The 20,287-nt window shown below is 37.0% G+C and overlaps 1 protein-coding gene across 2 annotated transcripts in view; it reads right to left on the bottom strand.

Moving 5' to 3' along the window:
• The window catches only part of GSK3B (glycogen synthase kinase 3 beta), a 206,669-nt gene that overhangs the window by 95,173 nt on the left and 91,209 nt on the right, over nt 1–20,287 (bottom strand). For both annotated transcript variants that reach the window (XM_035000079.1, XM_035000080.1), the window contains exon 3: nt 14,531–14,614. In XM_035000079.1, the coding sequence (XP_034855970.1) occupies nt 14,531–14,614 (84 nt within the window). The remainder of the gene's footprint in view (nt 1–14,530; nt 14,615–20,287) is intronic.

The following is a 20,287-nucleotide window of genomic DNA, read 5'->3' as shown; positions in this document are numbered from 1 at the left end:
CAAAACACCCAAATAATCCAATTAAAAATGGGCAAAAGACCTGAATAGACGTTTTTCCAAAGAAGACATACAGATGGCCTACAGGCACATGAAAAGATGCTCAACATCACTAATCATCAGGGAAATGCAAATCAAAACCATAATGAGATATCACCTCACACCATCAGTTTCAAAAAGACAGTGTTGGCAGTGTTGGCACGGATGTGGAGAAAAGGGAATCCTTGTGCACTGTTGGTGGGAATGTAAACTGGTGCAACCATTGTGGAAAACAGTATGGAGATTCCTCAAAAAATTAAAACTAGAACTGCCGTACAATCCAGCAATTCCATTTCTGGGTATTTACTTGAAGAAAATGAAAACACAAATTTGAAAAGATATATGTACCGCTATGTTTATTGCAGCACTATTTATCACAGCCAGGATATTGAAGCAACCTAAGTGTCTATCAGTAGATGAATGGATAAAGAAGATACATGATGGGATATTTCTCAACCATTAAAAAAAAGAATGAAATCTTGCCACATGGATGGGCCTAGAAAGTATTATGCTAAGTGAAGTAAGTCAGACTGAAAAAGACAAATACCATATGATTTCACTTAAATGTGGAATTAAAAAACAAAACAAAACAAAACAGAAACAGACTCCTAAATACAGAGAACAAACTGATGGTTGCCAGAGGGGAGGGGAATGGGGGGACAGGTGAAATGGGTGAAGGGGATTAGGAGGTACAAACCTCAACTATAAAATAGCCAATAATATTGTAATAACTTTGTATGGTGTCAGGTGTAGTGAGCATGTTGTAATGTATACAACTGTCGAGTCACTAAGTTGTATACTGACACTAATATAACATTGTATGTCAACTATAATTTAAAAAATTTGATAATTTAGCAAAAATATTTCTGGTTACAAATAACAAAGGACTAATTTTTGTTTAAAATACAAGCAGCTCATTATTTATGATCTAAGTCAATAAGAAAAGACTAACATTCCAATAGAAAAAACTGAAAAGGGACATAAACAAATGGCTAATAATGGCCCTACCAATGGCCAATAAAAATTAAGATATGCAACCCCATTCATAATTAAAGATATATAATAAAAATAACAATGAGCTACCATTGTTCACCTATCAAATTGGAAAAAAAATTCAATCTGAGAAAACTAGGTATTGGAATGGGGTCATGTCCAATAAGCACCACTTCTGGTGAAAACCCAAACTCTTACAACCTTTTGGGAAATCAGTGGGCTAATATATTCATCCCAAAGCAAAGACAGACAGACATCCAATTCAACTCAGCAATGCTATTCCTAGGAATCACGTGTATGAAAATGTATGTCTGCTCATGTGCAAATACAAAGACAAAACAAAACAAAAGCCCATATTAATGGGGTATGCCAAAGGAGCACAGAAGCTAACTGAAAAGAGCTCCCAAAGAGGCCAAAGCTTGAACAATCTGATCAATAAAGTATTATTCAATTATAACCCAAAGTATAAAACAAATGAATCCACAATGATATAAATTAATGACTAAAAGATGGGGAGAAAAGACAATCTCTCATGCAGAAGAAATCCAAATAATTTATGTAGCCAATGTGCTCTTAAGGAGAAGGAACTCCTCCCTTCTTAGGTATGGGCTGTGAACAGTGGGGGTGGGTAGGGGGAATAACTTTACAGTGGAGAAAACTGAAAAATATTAGGTCAGCCAGGTGATCAAGGTTAGTAACAAGAGCTACAAGTTGTGCTGAGACTACGTGCCCTTGATATGATGTGATGAAATGGCACTGTGGACTTTTCCCAAATAACCAGTTTATTATGAGATAAATATTAAACAAACCTCAGTAGTGAAGCAGCCTACCAGTACTCCTCAAAACTGTCAAGGTCATCAAAAACAAGAAAGTCTGAGAAATTGCCAGTTAAGAGGAGCCTAACAGACATAGTAACTAAATGTAATGTGGTAGCCTAAATGGGATCATGGAAGAGAAAAAAGACATGAGATAAAAACTAAGGAAATCGAAATAAACTATGGAATTTAGTTAATAATAATGTATCAATATTGATTTATTAATTGTAATAAATGTAACCTCACTAATATTAAGATATTAACAACAGGGGAAAATTGGGTACAGTGTCTAAGCATATAGACATAAAATGCCATATTGTTATATTTTGGGGGGAAAGGGGGCAACATGTTCCAAAATAATATGAATATTATTACATTAACCTGTGATATATGAGCTCATACATGCATACAGGAAATTTACCTCTATGGAGAGGGATTTGAGGATTTTGTGATCAGGGTAAAAAAGATTTTACTTTTATCTACTGTCCTCTGTTATTTCAATTTTTTTACAATATGCATTGTAATAATATTTTAGTGTCACTAAAATATTACAATAACATAATAACAAGGTGGTAATTGATATTCAAAAGAAACTCCTAGATTAACATCTTCAAGCAAACGACAGTTACCATATTTGGTGTTATAACATTTATAATTCATGAAGAGGTCTTGATAATTCATCTACCTCAAGAATTTTATTACCTACATATTCATTCTCTAGGTCACACTCTCACTGAAAATGTCAGCATTTCATCAGCAAAATGTTCATACAGAATGAATATACCACTTTAATAGAATTCATATAATTTTAAATAAGAAACAAATTGGGGTTATTTAGGCAACCTCTTTATTTCAGTAAATAAAATTCACTGCTATCAGTGATTTTCACAAAGTAAGGAAGGTGAAAGAGAGAAGGAAAAGGAATGGAGGAGAGTTGTATTTTGTAAACTAGACCATGTATACACTTAGCTACAACTCTGTATGGCATTTCTATATATACACCATTTCTGTAACTTGAGATTTCATTTAATTAAAAAATAACAACAAAAAATACTGTTCATGTAGGGGAACTGACCTTGACCCAAACAATCACTTAAGAACCCACTTCTACATCCACAGCCTCACCTCCCACTACTATCCCCATACTCCTATACTTTATGTACCAGAAATTTCAAAAATACTTGTATTTCTTCTACACAGACTATGTTGTTTAACCTCACCAAGCCTTTCAAACATCCTGTACATCTATTTTTTTTTTAAAGATTTATTTATTTAAGAGAGAGAGCACAAGCTGGGGGGGAGGGTGTGTGGGAGGAGCAGAGGGAGAGGGAGAAGCAGATTCCCCGCCGGGCAGGGAGCCCGAAGTGGGGCTTGATCCTAGGACCCCGAGATCATGACCTGAGCTGAAGGCAGACCCTTAACCGACTGAGCCACCCAGGCGCCCTGAGTATCTTGTACTTCTAACTTGACACACACCTATTTATTTATCTAAAGAGCTCCTCCCTCAAACCCTGAATAAGTATCACTTCTATGTAATTCCTTTGCTGGCCGTTCAGGATAATTTATTCCTTTTCTTTATAGTACTTCTGTTCATAGACCAAATAGTTGTTACTCCATGTGTCACTGTACAGTGTATTTCTTTTCTTGTCTTTTTCAAACTCATTTAGACAGACCTTATACTTTGTCTTGTACCTAAAACACTATACAGTGCCAGTAAACTGATATGAAGTGAACTTCAAGAGTTCAGAGAGAGTAGGTGATTGGAAGAATACAGACTTTATAGATGAAGAGTCTACTTTTGAAATTGGCTCCTGTGGTTGGTTATTAACTATGCAACCTTGAGCAAATTCTTTAATTACACTAGACTTTGATTTTCTCAAGGATAAAACTTATAATAAAATAGTACTATTACCTACCTTGTAGCACCAAGATGACTAAATGAAAAAAATGCATAATATGCATAGAAAAAAGCACTTTATGAATCATAAGATTTGACAAAACATTTAGTGTTTTTATTCATGATTTAAGACATTAATAATCTCTATAGTAATCAAAAGAATATCTCTAAGAATGTGAATCTGATAAAAGTTATCATATATCGGGTATATTTATTTGATGTTTTAAAGTATCTATTTTGGTATATGTTTTATAATGTATTAGTATAATGGTACTAATTTATTGTGCTTACTTAAAATTTATTTACTAATGAAGTAAACAAAATAGAAGACAATCAGCATATGTTCAATTATTACTTTTCAGTCTATCCCTCTACAATACAATATGTACCCACTATAGCTAGAAGTATCTATTTTATTCATCTTTTCTACCCAGCGTAACAACCTCACTAAGCAGTCCACAAAATGTGGAAAGTAAGTGGGGAGCAGGACTTCTGGGATGGCAGAGTAGAGAGCACAGATCTCAGCAGAACAAAAATTTAACTGGTAAAATGATTAAAAAACAATCATTTGAAGTATCTGATAATTTTTCTAAGGGCATACAGCAAATGAAGGAACAAATTTCAATAAGAACACCAAGAATCTGTGGCATTTTAGTGAAGATCTGCTCCCTTACCCTGATACCCTACACTTCCATGTCTGGGAAGCTCTACTCTATACTTATTCCAGACAGGTATGGTCAGTAAGATGGGTAGCTTCCTCTCCTCTCAGCTCTAGTCTGGGGCTATGGTTTCACCCCAGGAGGGACAGGCTGTGTCCCAAGGTGCAAAAGATCTATTCCAGTTGGGCAGAGCCAAGAGGACTGTGTCTCCCTTTCCTCACCCAGTCCCCAAAAGTAAGTCAGAAGCTCTACTCCAGGCATAGCAGGCTGGGGACCTGAGAGTCTCACTTTTAACTTGCTCTTAGGGCAGAGCGCCCATGCTGGGAGTGGCAAGGTGTGAAGAACAGGGGCTGCCATTGCCCATCCTCCATTGCCCACTCATAAAGTGGGGGTGTTATTCTGGAAAAAGTGAGTCTTCATACTGGGTTCTAGTGCAGTAAAATAGGGATTCTGTCCAGAGGGAAAGAGAGGCTAGCTCTGCCTACAGAGACCGATTTTATTTGTGACACAGTAGGGAAAACGCCATGCCTATGGGCATTGTCTAAAAACAATGGAGATCCTTGTGGAGGCTGGGCAGGTCCCTGACACAAGCAAACAGGCAAGGCACCAGAAGTTGAAGAGAATCAAGAAAAGAGATAGCCAAAAAGAGCCTACTTGGCAACAGTCATCTCTGGAGGTCATTAAGGATATGCACAGGTGCTACGCTGTGCAGGATGTGGGGGAGATTTGAAGTATTCCCCAAGTTGCACACAGTACATCAACACACAGTAAAAGCATTACGGGTACAAAGGATTTACAAACAACCTCAAATCAAACCCTGACTGAAAATAAGCTACTCTGACCCAAGAGCAACTTCCAGGAAATAACATCACATTCATCCCTGGCAGTCAGAAAGAATGTGAATGCACAAGGCTACACCTTCTCAGGAGCAATCAGGGGGAAAATTCTAAACTACTAGTACCTGGTTTGATCTGTGACAAATACAGACTCCTTGAACTGAGATGCAGCACCCAGGCCACTCACACATCCAATGGTAAAGGATAAAAATGTAACTGGATAAGGGAACTTAAAGCACAACCTTTGACCAAGAAGTGACATTAAAGAAAAGATCTCAAATCAAGAATCTTAAGAAACTAGAGAAGAAGGGGCAAAATAAACCCACAGTGAGCTGCAGGAAGGAAATGATAAAGAGAACAGAACAGAAATAAGTGAATTACAGAATAGAAAAGCAATTGAAAAAAGAAAATCAATGAAACCAAAAAAAAAAAAATCAAGAAAATGGACAAACCTTTGGTTAGACTGACCAAGGGAGAAAAAAAAAGACTCATGAAAATCAGGAATGAAAGAGGGGACATCACAATTGACCTTACAGAAATAAAAAAAAAATTAAGGGAAAAGTATGAAAAACTTTGTGTCAATAAGATAACTTAGATAAAATGAACCAAAATGGACAAAAGAAAACACAGAAAATCTAAATACACCTATTACAAGTAAAGAAATTGAATTAGTAATTTTAAAACTTCCCGGGCGCCTGGGTGGCTCAGTTGGTTAAGCGACTGCCTTTGGCTCAGGTCATGATCCTGGAGTCCCTGGATCGAGTCCCGCATCGGGCTCCCTGCTCGGCAGGGAGTCTGCTTCTCCCTCTGACCCTCCCTCTTCTCATGTGCTCTCTCTCTCTCATTCTCTCTCTCAAATAAATAAATAAAAAATCTTTAAAAAAAAAACTTCCCACAAAAAGTGCCCAGGTATATAGATGGCTTCATTGGAGAAATCTACCAAATTTTCAAGGAAGAATTAATACCAGTTCTTCATAAAAACCTTCAAAAAAAAAAAAATAGAAGAGGAAAACACTTCCCAATTTATTCTATGAAACCAGTATTACCCTGATACCAAAACCATCATGGGGTCGGGGGCAGGTATGGACACACAACAGACTACTAATCAATATCCCTTATGAATATAGATGCAAAACTCCTCTAAAAAACTACTATTCAGCAATGTATAAAATGATTATACACCATGACCAAATGGGATTAATTTCAGAAATGCCAAGTAGGTTTCAGCATTCAAAAAATTAACATAAATCACCTTAGTAATAGAATAAAGGACAAAAAACACACGATCATTTCAACAGATGGAGAAAGAGCATTTGACAAAATTCAACATTTCATGAAATGCTAAACAAACTAGGAATAAAAAGGAACTACCTTAAACCTGATAAATGACATCTACAAAAACCCACAGCTAACATCCTACTTAAAAAGAATGACTAAATACTTTTTCTCCTCTAAAATCAAGAACAAAGTAAGGATGTTTGCTTTCATCTCTTCTCAACCTTGTCCTGGAGGTTCTAGCCAGGGCAGTGGCAAAAAAAAGAAAATAAAAAGCATCCAAGATATCATATTTTAATAAAAAGATCAATTCATCAGTTAGATATAACTATTATACACACATAATGTACCAACAACAGAATCTCAAATATATAAAGCAAGAACTGATAGAATTGAAGGAAGAAAAAAACAATTCTACAATAGTTGGAGATTTTAATACACCACTTTCAATAATGGACAGCACATCTAGATAAAAGAGCAATAAAGAAATAAAAGATCTGAACATCATAAACCAAAAGGATACCTATCTATCTATTATCTATCTGTCTGTCTATCTATTTATATATCTATCTCTTTACATCCCCAAACAGAAGATTACACATTATTCTCAAGTACACATAGGATATTATCCAGAATAGGCCATATATTAGGCAACAAAACAAATCTCAATAAATTTAAAATGAATGAAATCATATGAAGTATCTTCTCCAACCACAACAGAATGAAACCAGAAATCAGTAACAGAAGGGAAAAAAAAAATTAAAATGTGTGGAAAATAACCATCACTCTAAACAACCACCAGGACAAAGAGAAAATTACACAACACACTCTGAAAAAAGAAACATTAGAACACACTTGAGATACATGAAAACAAAAATCCAACATACCACCCTCTGAGTGCTATCTTCACTGCACTCAGTGGGCAATCTAGAGCTTGCCTACATTAAGAAGGAAGGTTTCAAGTCAATAACCTAACTTTACATCCTGAAGAACTAGAAAAGAAGAGGAAACTAAACCTAAAGCTAGCTAAAGGAAGGAAAACAGACCAGAAATAAATAAAATAGAGACCAAAAAATTTCAAGAAAATCAAAAGTTGATTCTTTGAAAAGCTCAAAAAAAACCTGATAAACCTTTAGCTAGACTGACAAAAAGAAGACACAAAAAACTAACATCAGAACTGAAAATGAGGGCATTACTACTGACCTTACAGAAATAGAAAGGACCATAGCAGAATACTATGAACGAATGTGTGCCAACAAATTAGATATCCTAGATGAAATCAATAAATTCAAGGAAACACACCAAATATTAAATTAACTCAAGACAAAATACAAAATCTCAACAAGCCTATATAAGAAGTAGAGAATGAATCAATCAGTAATAAAAAACTTCCCAAAAAGTAAAGTCCAGGACCAGATGGTTTCAATGGTAAATTCTAACAAACATGTAAAGAATTAACAATTCACAAACTCTTCCAAAAAAACAGAAGAGTTTAAGTGTTTAGATTAATGCCTGGTGTATACTAAGCATCACACAAGTTTTGGCTATTATCATCACTACTACTACTATTATTGTCCTAAAACAAAAGGCTATTTATTCTTTTCTAAAAATTCTCCAAAGTAGACACTGTACAAGCTCTCCTTGTTTAGCAATAATTACTGAGATATTTTTAAATGTTACATTTCTAATACACTGCTCCTGCAGAAACAGACATTCTATGCTAAATAGTACAGCATACTATACAGACCCTGGAGAAAGACTGCCTAGAGCGGACTCCTAACTTTGCCACTCAGTAGCTGTATGACTCTCAGGTAACTTAACTTCAAGTGTCTCAGTTTCTTCTTCTATAAAATGGGGGATAATAACAGTACCGATTCTTCACTGGGTAGCTATAAGGTTTAAGTGATTTATAAAGTACATGTAAAGTGCTGAGAGCAATATCTGAAGCACAGCAAATGAAATATATATTTGCTATTATTAAATAATCATTTGTAAAGTAGTAAGTTAAATGTTTATTAAGTGTTAATTATACGCCAAGTGCTGCAATAAAGCACTTAGACATTATACTTTTTTCTTACAAAATCCCTACTGTACAGATGAGAAGGGGAAAAAGGCTTACTAAGGTAAATATCTTGCCTAGTCATACTGCTATCAAGTGCCAGAACTGGGATGTAAACCCAGCTACAAAGCCAGAGCTCTTTAATTTTCAGAACAGATTCACCCCTACCCTTTCCTCTTCAGGGCTAGTGACAAACAGGCATAATCAAGCACAGCATTCTTCTCTCTGATCCCAGAAGCAGTGGTAGAATCTTCTCCTGCACATAGCCCTCTACACAGTTACTATCAATAGAACAAAGTTGGTATGACGAATGAAATCAATTTGTCATCCTTGCTATTTAAACTGACTCTCACACAAGTAGAGGGACAGATTTTTTTTTTTTTTTAAGGAAGGCCATTTCTTTCTTTTTTTTTTTTAAAGATTTTATTTATTTATTTGACAGGGAGAGACACAGCGAGAGAGGAAACACAAGCAGGGGGAACGGGAGAGAGAGAAGCAGGCTTCCTGCGGAGCAGGGAGCCTGATGCGGGGCTCGATCCCAGGACGCTGGGATCATGACCTGAGCCGAAGGCAGACGCTTAATGACTGAGCCACCCAGGTGCCCCAAGGAAGGCCATTTCTTTATTATTCAAGTAATCAATCTATGATGAGCACAGGTAAAATATTTTCACATGTATGGTTACTTATAGAAATTTTTCTTTAAGAAAATTAATTTAAATAAAATTTGAAGCTCCTATAAAGACACAATGTGGTTTACATACTATGTCTATCCTTCAGAATCCTAGGGTTCTACAGAGGTGAGGTACACCTCAGGAAAGACAATGTCAGCTGGTCCCATACCCTAGTTTCAACCAAAGCAACTTTGCTTTTTATCTGTTTTATTTATAGGATAGGGTTCTTCATAAAATTTTATTTAGGGGCAAAGGAGCTTCCACTGCAAAATACTGATATTGAAAAAACACACAAACGCAGAATTCACAAAAGTATTATAAGCCTGACTTTCAAAACATTCAAAAATCCCCATTTTTGTCTGGTCAAGGAGAAAGAGTGCCACTTTTTCTGAACTAAATCAGAGTTACTAAAACCTATTGGGTAATCTAAAGTATACTAATTGACTACATGATGCTCTAGTTACTATAGCAAACACTAATAATTCCAACCAGAAGACTATGACTAAGACTAATTAGGTCACACCTCTGGTGTCTGTCCTGACTGAATTCCCCCTTCTTTTAGTTACTCTGGTTAGTCCTTTCCCCAGTTATATGCTAAAAGCTGATTATTTATAATCCCTAAAGAAAACAGTCTTTAAAATGGCAGAGTGGAGCAAAATAAAGACAAGTTCACCAAAATAGACGTAACCTTTCAGTCAAACTGTGGTCAGTGGAAATATTTGCCAAATATTGCAGTAATCTTACTCTAACTTCACCCAGAGCTCAAGAGTGCTTATAGACAAAAATTATGATGAAGCCCTGGGGTAGCTTAGCTACAATTTTAAAATTAAGAATAACAGGGCGCCTGGGTGGCTCAGTCATTAAGCGTCTGCCTTCGGCTCAGGTCGTGATCCTGGGGTCCCGGGATCGAGTCCCACATCGGGCTCCCTGCTCGGCGGGAGGCCTGCTTCTCCCTTTCCCACTCCCCCTGCTTGTGTTCCTGCTCTCGCTGTCTCTCTCTGTCAAATAAATACAATCTTTAAAAAAAAAAAAAAAAAAGAATAACAATGGGGGAATAGTTAGGGAGTATTATGCAATTCAGTAACTCAATGGAATATTATATAGCCAATAACTACAAATACTATGAGGCAACATGGAAAGTTTTATGAGATCTTCAAAGTTTGTAAGGTCATAAATAATTATTCATACAAATAGGTAAAACATGTACAAATGAAATAAGATAGATAAATAGATACATACATAGATAATGCAGAAGTCAAAAGTCAGGATGGTGAGTGAAAAATTTTCCTTCTTTAAAATTTTCCAAAAAGGGAGTAACAGAAGCTCAAAAAGAAGAAACACCAAGAAAGAGAATGAAGAAGGCTCAGGACAGATGAGAATCCATACAAAGACTCAGAAGGATCAGATATTCAAAGAAAGATGGGTAGAAACCCAACAAAAGAGGAGTACAGAAAACCACGAGAATGAAGTTGAGATCCATACAGGAAGTAAATGAGATAGAGACAGACAGATACCAGAGTTGAAGAGGGAAAAGAAATCTGAGGGGGTGACACACACCAAAAGAGAGGGACAGAACCTCAGAGACCAAAAGATAGAGACCTAGAGTAGAGCCCAGAGTGAAAGAAGCAGAAACCTATAAAGTAGACAGAGACAAAAGGCATAAAAGAGACTGGGAAAATGGTAAAGAGGGAGAGATGAGGACAACAATAAGAGAGTTATGAAATATTTCCATATACATCAACCAAGTCTTTCACTCTTATAATCCTGAAACACTGAATTCTTCTCTTTCTCATCCTCAACAATTTCTAAAACCATCCCCCTAACTGCCTCCTCACGTCTCCTTTAGGCTCATGTTCTGACCATTGATCTCCTGTCCAGATGTTCCCCTAAGCTCTCTAACACCTGTAAAAGAAACTCTTCATGGGGTTTTGAATCCCAGTCTCTTCACAGAGGTTTTTTTGTTGTTTTTGTTGTTTTTACTGCTTTGCCCTAGACAAAACCTGGATCCCACCCAAAGGCACTGGCTTCCTTGCAGTCTCCCAAATGAAGACGGTTCTCATATTCTAGGACCAGAAGGTAATACTTGGCAAACTGCTGGCTCTTTACTGTCCTGGTCTCAAACATCCCCTCTCCCTCTTCCCAGAACTCCTAAGAGCTCTACCACATGGCTACATAACTCTATCAACACAACCTTGTCAATATCCTTTCTCTACTTAGTACCCCACCCCCCGCTGTCAGCCACCATTACCACCTATGAAATCATACATGTATCTATCTAATGGGCATTCTATTTGCATGTCCCAAAGGCATCTCGAACTATTATTATTTCCTCCCCCAAAACTCTTCTAATATATACACATAGGCAGTACATAATGCTTCTGTTAGAAAAATGCCTACCTAATAGAGGACTGTCATATTCAGAGAGAAATCATCTTTAAAGATTTGTAAGAATTTCCTAAGACATTTAGATCCTTTTCTAAAAGGTAGTTCTAAGTTCACTCTCAGTAACCTACTCTTAAGAGTTAGAACTGATACTTACAAACCTGAGCTCTCAACCCAAGAGCAGAACCCATCTTCTCATATGGGACGTATTAATTTACTACCTGGTCTCTTGAGTGATGTTAGCCCTGCCAGAACAACTCAGAAGAATGGAAGTGGAGATCATGAGTAGGGCAAAAAGAAATCATCTTTTTGGTGGCTAGAAGACTATGGGAGGTCCTGAGCCTCCCATATGCAGTATTTCTGCATATCTCCAGAAAAACTTCCTTTTTTGTTAAGGAAGGATCATTACTTTCAGCAATATATCACAACTTTTCTTTCTTTCTATTTTTTTTAAATGAAGCTATCCAAAATTAAGAGGAATCTTTTTTTTTTTTCATTTCAGAAAATTTACAAAGCTCAAGAGAAAGTTCTGAGAAAAACATCAGAAAGTACATTTCTTTTTTATAAAAGACAGAGGTTCAGTGTCCTTCTGGTTAACCTCCCTTAATGACTTCTCAATTGCTCTTTATCTGTAAGACCATTTATGATAATAAGCAGCTCTGAACAGCAGCGGGGAGGAAAATCCACCCTCTGGGGTACACAGATAACAGTCCAGTCACTCCCAAGGCAGGATTAAGTGAGGGTGAGGGCAGACTGTGATCAAGGCTTTCACCAGACCAAAACCAGATAGGTAGACCTTTTGATGCTGCCACAAACAGAGCCTTATATTCAAAAATTTGATTCTTCCTTTTCTGCTCTTCATCTTTGTAAGCATCAAATGAGTTAATATTTGTAAAGTGCTAAAAACAGTGTCTGCTGTATAGGGAAAGCTATATAAATAAAGTAATCATGAGAAAATGTTTAGGGGCTTTGTAAGGAGGCCTCTGCAAACCAATCTCCATGTAATCTATTGGTTCATGGAACAAATAATTCTGACCTTTACTTTCTCCCTGGGATATTATAATGTCTAGCATCTAATAACAAAAAGTCATGAGGATGCAAAATTCCATTATAAGAGTGCTGTGAACGTAACAGATGTTCCATAATTTTATTTGGGAAGGGACAGGAAAAAGTAAAGACATGTCAAAACAGATAAGTTAAAGACATAACAGGCTGTTTGCTAGGTTAAAAAAAAAAAAAGTAGCATGAACCTCATAACTGGCTTTCGAAACAAAAGAGCTCAAATACTTACAAGGGCTTACAGTCCCAAATACAAACACCTGAGAAACAAGAGTCACTAAGGAGCCAATTTGCTAATTATGGTTGCTAAAACTATGACTGACACAAACACATACAAATATTTAACATTTATGTATCTACAGGAGGTATATCACAATCGTGGCTTAATACATAGGTATCTTCCCATATTACAGATGACATGAAAAAAAGAACTTCTAAGGAAATAATCTAAAAAAATTTAATGGAAAATGGTTAAGCACTGGTACACTGGGAAATGAAGTAAAAAGAATACTGTGCTTAGAAATCAAGAGGAATTACAGATCTAGGAACTTCAGATAGTATATACCAGAAATCTGAAGTCCAAAATATCAAATGGTCGGGGCACCTGGGTGGCTCAGTCAGGCAGCTGCCTTCAGCTCAGGTCATGATCCCAGGGTCCTGGGACCGAGTCCCACATCAGGCTCCCTGCGGGAAGCCTGCTTCTCCCTCTTCCTCTGCCTGCCTCTGCCTATTTGTGCTCTCTAACTCTCTGTCAAATATGTAAATAAAATCTTTAAAAAATCAAATGGTCTTATCCAAAGTCGTATTTGTTTAGCCAAAAAGATTAAGTGGTTTATTATTTGCCCTGCCCTCTCACCCCAAACCAGTGAAGTAGAAATGTAAGGAAAATATTTAATCTGGGAAGGAACAGTGAACAGGCAGAAAGAAGCAGGTAAAAAAGGGGGCACCTGGGTGGCTCAGTCGTTAAGCATCTGCCTTCGGCTCAGGTCATGATCCCAGGGTCCTGGGACTGAGCCCCGCATGGGTTCCCTGCTCTGTGGGAAGCCTACTTTTCCCTCTCCCACTCCCCCTGCTTGTGTTCCCTCTCTCGCTGTGTCTGTCAAATAAAATCTTAAAAAAAAAAAAAAAAAAAAAAGAAGGTAAAAAAGAAGAAACTGACTTTCTGTGCTTCCAAACTCCAGTGAGCACAATGACATCAGTTACTGTCATCATCTGAATGGAAAGACAAAAAGGACCGGGGGTGCACAGCACAAAGTCTCGTTTAATTATCCTTTGCTTTCACAAAATTAAATGTGATCAAAAATAATGACCACTTACAACAAGCTCTGTAATATTACACCTTTCTTTTTCCCTCGCCAAAGGTAAGTTAAACTTGCCTCCCACTGTTTAAGTCTCATTCTGGTCCTACCAAAGTCTTCCTGTTTCCCATTTCCCTCCAATACTTCCACTTAAATTCCACATAATTCCACTTATATTCCACATAATTTTCCACCCTCTAATAAACAGCTGGAACTATCATGGGGCTCCAGAAGCACATAAGGATCATAGAAGGTTTAAAATATATATATGTATATATAAAGAACTAAAGACAAATATTCCAAAAAAGAAAATTCTTAAAAATTCATTCCCTTTATTTCATAAACAATTTCTGATATAACTAATGATATTCAATGATTATATCTTGAGCTCAGAATCACTAGGGCCTGTGTTTTAGAATTCTTCCATTCAATTAGCAAAACTGTTCTGCTAGTTGTGCTAAGGTGGGGGGTGGGGTGGAGAATGATGACTATATTTAGAAGAATAACAAGTCTATCACAATATTCAGTACACACTTTCTGCAAGACCTACCTTCTCACCACTTGAGTAGAAGAAATAACGCAATCGGACTATGTTACAGTGATCTAGCTTTCTCATGATTTGGAGCTCTCGGTTCTGAAAAGGAAACACATGAAAATATTTTTTAAAGGATAAATGCTATTCACCATATTGACTAAGATTCTAAGAACTCATAACATTAAACACTACAAAGAGCAGGCTATAGATATGTTACTAAAAAGTATGGGTCTAGGGGGTGGGGGCCTGGGCAAAATAGGTAAAGGGGATTAAGAGGTACAAACTGCCCACTGTAAAATAAATAAGTCATGGGGATGAAAAGTAAAGCATAGGGAATATAGTCTATAATACTGTAATACACTTATTGTGGTGAGAATTTCGTGTTGTACGATCACTACATTGTACACCTGAACTTAATTTAATATTGTGTCAGCTATACTTTAATTAAAATTTTTAAAAACTAAAAAATAACAAAAAAAATTTAAACAAAATAAAAAGTATGATCTATAGAGCAATGCTGACCTGCAACCTATTTGTTACTAGTCTATGTTACTAATCTACTACTTTCTACTACTCTGCAATAAGATAAATACAGAAATTGAGAATAAGTGCTTAGAATGTTTTATAGCAATTTGATAGAATAATTTCATATCTGTGAATCTTATAATAAAGAGTGGGGCCTATACTTTGTATTTTTTAAAATTTCGCTTTTCTAGTAACTGATTTCTATTGTATTTTACAAAAATATCAGTCTTTGATGAACTGGAATTTTTTTTTATTAAAGATTTTATTTATTTATTTGACATAGAGAGAGACAGCGAGAGATGGAACACAGCAGGGGGAGTGGGAAAGGGAGAAGCAGGCTTCCCACCGAGCAGGGTGCCCAATGTGGGGCTTGATCCCAGGACCCTGAGATCATGACCTGAGCTGAAGGCAGTCACTTAACCAACTGAGCCACCCAGGCGCCCCTGAACTGGAAATTTTTAAAACTAATATTTCATCACTAATAGCTTGAGAAGCAGTGTGTATAGTATTTAAGAGATATCTGGAATAAGCTATTAGTACTGTAATCTTTCGCAACTATAATAAAAATCAAACTTCTCACTAAACAAATGAATTTGGGTGCAAAGAGCTCTTACAAGCCCTCCTAACTTCCAAGATACAGTGTTAAAAAAAAAAAATCTGAGAGCCCATAAGGGCTCAGTTGCTAAGTTAAAATATGGCATACTAGAAATTGTGCAGTCCTGATAAATTTACAGACCACACAAATAACTTTTTCCATTGGGGAATTTCAAAGTTATGTTCATTCTTCATGAAAAGAAAACACTAAATAATATGATGACTTCCTAACAACATAAGTTTTTGCAGTAATAAATGAAGAGTATATATTAACAAAGAAGATAAATTCCAAAAATATACTTGGCTATCAGAAGTCCAGTAAATAAAGGCCAAATTACATAACACAGAGAAAATATTACAAAGTACTAGCTATATGGACAGGAAATATAAAATTTCAAAATTTTGGAAGGGCTATAAAACATAAAGTTATATACCTGGGAATCTGGAAGGAAAAATGCTTTTAGGTTAGGAAAAAAAGGCCAAAAAAAGAGGGGCTGGGGATTGCACAGCAGATGAGGAACCTCATAAGCAGAACTATTCTAGAGCAGAGTGGGCTCCAGTTCTTAGAAGATGGTACCAGAAATATGCAAATTGTTTCTCCTCCTCTAGAAACTTCCAACTGGCTCTATGATTGTGCTAGCATATCATCTCAGGGAAATTAGAAACTCGAAAGGACTATCCTCTATCCCTTTAAACAGACTGTGAGAGCTGGGTTCATGTACAGTGATATTTAAAATTCTTTTATAGGGGCACCTGGTAAGCAGCTGACTCTTTTAAGCAGCTGACTCTTGGTATCAGCTCAGGTCACGGTATCAGGGTCCTGGGATGGAGCCCCACGTCAGGCTCCGCATTCAGTGGGGAATCTGCTTGAGGATTCTTTCTCTCCCTCTCCCTCTGCCCTTCCCTCCACTCGTGCTCTCTCTCAATAAATGAATCTTTTTTAAAAAATAAAATTCTTTTATAGAACATCAATCTTTCATCCCATTACTTGTTATAAAATGTTTATAGCTGAAGCAATAAACAAAAACTCAAGACAGTACAGTATTATTGCTTTAATAAAGATAACTCAAGTCACATTCTGAGTTTTAACTGTGACAAAGAACACAAAAAAACTTTACCAATTTCAAAACTATTTGCATTTTAAACTGATGCTAAGTCTGGAAGTATGTCTATACTTTGCCAGTTCACATCTATATAGATAGTTTTGTGGAAGAACTAGTGTAAGCTAAGACTCACGGCTCTCACAATATATAGACATTAAGATTGTTTTTCAACATAGCCAACTATGTTAAGATAAGCCATTTTTCCAGACTCATTAACCAAGTTATAAAAGAGAACTATTAAATTCTCAGATAACAGAAGTTGTATAAGTTTATGTATACTATCTTTTACCAGAAAGAATGCATAAGTGAAGCAAATACATGGACCTAAATATTCATCTACCCTTACTCTTTTGACATATTCTATTCTTTTTAAAGTCTTAAATTTTCTCATCTTAAAATTCCCTAAAAGGTCTAAAATATAAATTTCATAGAGCAACATTTATAAGTATTAATCATGCCAACATTAGGCAAACAAAGTTGATGCCTAGATGCACTTAAACATACAACTATCACAAGCCGAGCCATTGTTACTGAGTCATTCTTTAATAATTCACTAATGACAAATTAATTCTATAGAAAACACTGTTATTCTACAAATATTGTGCACCTATTCTATGCCAGGCATCATCCATAATGTTAAGGATATGGCAGTGAACAAGACTTAAGTTCCTATCTTCATGAAACTTACAGTCTATGGAGGACAGTGAGGAAGAAGCAATGTATCTTCACATAGCTTAAGGAGATAGAGCATGATATAGACAAGGAGCTGTATTTTGGATAGGGAAGTCAGAATACACCTCACAAAGGAGGTAAGATCTGAACACAAACCTGAATGATATGAGGATGAGAACCATGTGAAGGTATGGGGGAAGAGCAATGCAGTTTATAGGAACCTCCAAATGTAAACAGCTAGAGGCAGACATGACATATTCAAGAAATAGCTAAAGAATAATGTGATTGAGTAAAGGAAGAGAAGAAAAGTTCAGAGAAGGTAGGCAGGGGGTATGTCTATAAACTCTTTTAATTATGGTAAGAAACTGAGTTTCACATTAAATGTAAAGGAAAGCCAATGTTTTGATCAGGAAAATGACATCATCTGATTTACCCTTTTAAAAGATCATTCTAAAAACTCTTGAAGAGAATAAATTTGATGGAGAAAGTGGTTCAAGAGTTCTGTTTTCCATCTATTAAGTCTGAAACGTTTACTAGCCATCCAAGTGAAAATACTATGAGGCTCAAGGTAGAAGAAGTTGAAGCTGGAAATATGCATCTGGGGGTCATCTTTATAAAGGGAACTTAAAGCAAGGGAACCCAATGGTATCACCTACGGAAGAAGTTTAGACCAAAATACGTAAGTAAATATTCAGAGGTACGAGAAGGAGTGGATCACGTGGAGAAGTAATGAAGTAGGATGAAAAACAGGAGATAGTATTATCTTAGAAGCCAATTAAAAAAAAGTTTTCAGAAAAAGGGAGTGACCATTTATGCTGAAAGCTGCTGAAAGGTTGATTAAGATGAAAACAGAAAACTGATAATTGGAAAGGGTAAATGCAGGATGCCAGTGACTCTTAATAAAAGTGGCTTCAGTAGAACAGTGGTAAAAGCCTGACCAGAGTGAATTAAAGTGGGCCTGGAAGACACGAGGGAAGGAGTAAGAAGTTAGAAAGTTTAAATAGAGGCAATATTTCCAGCTATCGTGGAATAAAGAGACTGGTAAATCCGTCGCCCCTCAAAACACCTATAAAAAGGACAACATTGTAGGGGTGCCTGGGTGGCTTAGTCAGTTAAGTGTCTCTTAGTCTCAGTTCAGGTCATGGTCTCAGGGTCCTGAGATCCAGCTCTGGGTTGGGCTCCTTGCTCAGTGGGGAGTCTGCTTCAGATTTTCTCTCTCTCCCTCTGCCCTTCCCCCACTCCTGCTTGCACATGTGGGCACAAGCTCTCTCTCTCCCTCCCTCCCTCAAAATAAATAAATCTTAAAAAAAAAAAAAAAAAGGACTATACTGTGGAAAACAACCATTTCATGGCTCTGGAAATCAATCAAAGGCAACCACAAATCAAATAGCATTTACTCTTGAAAAACTGCTAGACACTGGAGATGGGACAGTGGGGACCAATGGCCTTTTTTTTAAAATTTTATTTTATTATGTTAATCACCATACATTACATCATTAGTTTTTGATGTAGTGTTCCATGATTCATTGTTTGTGTATAACACCCAGTGCTCCACTCAATACGTGCCCTCTTTAATGCCCATCACCAGGCTAACCCATCCCCCCACCCCCCTGCCCTCTAAAACCCTCAGTTTGTTTCTCGGAGTCCACAGTCTCTCATGGTTCGTCTCCCCCTTGGGTTTCCCCCTCCTTCATTTTTCCCTTCCTGCTATCTTCTTCATTTTTTTTTTTAACATATAATGTATTATTTGTTTCAGAGGTACAGGTCTGTGATTCATCAGTCTTACACAATTCACAGTGTTCACTATGGCACATACCCTCCCCAGTGTCTCTCACCCAGACACCCCATCCCTCCTACCTCCCACCACTCCAGCAACCTTCAGTTTGTTTCCTGAGATTAAGAATTCCTCGTATCAGTGAGATCATATGATACATGTCTTTCTCTGATTGACTTATTTCGCTTAGCATAATACCCTCTAGTTCCATCCACATCATTGCAAATGGCAAGATTTGGTTGTTGTTGTTGTTTTTTTTGATGGCTGCATAATATTCCATTGTATATATATACCACATCTTCTTTATCCATTCATCCGTTGAAGGACATCTTGGCTCTTTCCATAGTTTGGCTACTGTGGACATTGCTGCTATAAACATTGGTGTGCACATTTCCTTTTGGATCACTACATTTGTATCTTTGGGGTAAATACCTAGTAGTGCAATTGCTGGGTTGTAGGGTAGCTCTATTTTCAGCTTTTTGAGGAACCTCCATACTGTTTTCCAGAGTGGCTGCACCAGCTTGCATTCCCACCAACAGTGTAGGAGGGTTCCCCTTGATCAGTGGCCTTTTTGCCAGAGGATGCTCCCATCTCCAACCACCACTGCCCAGCTCAGAGATTGAGGCAATTTTACCAGGGCAGAGTTGGCCATGAAAACCAGGAATTTTGCCTGGAGAGGGGGCTACCATCACTTAGAAAAGAGAGAAAAACCCAATGCCAGTGGCACTGGCAGTAAAAATGGCAAATCTGATAGGAAACAAAGTGAGAAAGCTCACAGCTCTGTTACCCTGAGGATAAAAGTCCCATCTGGGGAAAATGACAGACTTGGCAGAACACTGAAAAATTTAACAGGGAAATCCTGGACATGATATGTACAGAGGGGCTAAATAACCTCTTCACATATTCCTGGCTGACTAAAAAGCTGTGCACATATGCAGGGGAAACCCAATAGGGCCTCAGAGAAAGTAAAAGCTGAGGCCAACTAAAAAACTGACCAAATTTTAAATGGACGCCCCCAACCATGTACAGAATCATCAAAAAATGATGGAAGCCTTATAAACTCAAGATGTTTGAGCACAATCTCTAACCAATAATTGCCTGCCC

The sequence above is a fragment of the Mirounga leonina genome, unplaced genomic scaffold, assembly GCF_011800145.1.
Source record: "Mirounga leonina isolate KUSES-001 unplaced genomic scaffold, KU_Mleo_1.0 Mir_115, whole genome shotgun sequence".
Taxonomy (NCBI): Eukaryota; Metazoa; Chordata; class Mammalia; order Carnivora; family Phocidae; genus Mirounga; species Mirounga leonina.
Note: the sequence above shows the minus strand (reverse complement) of the source record. Positions and strands in the feature narration are given on the sequence as shown.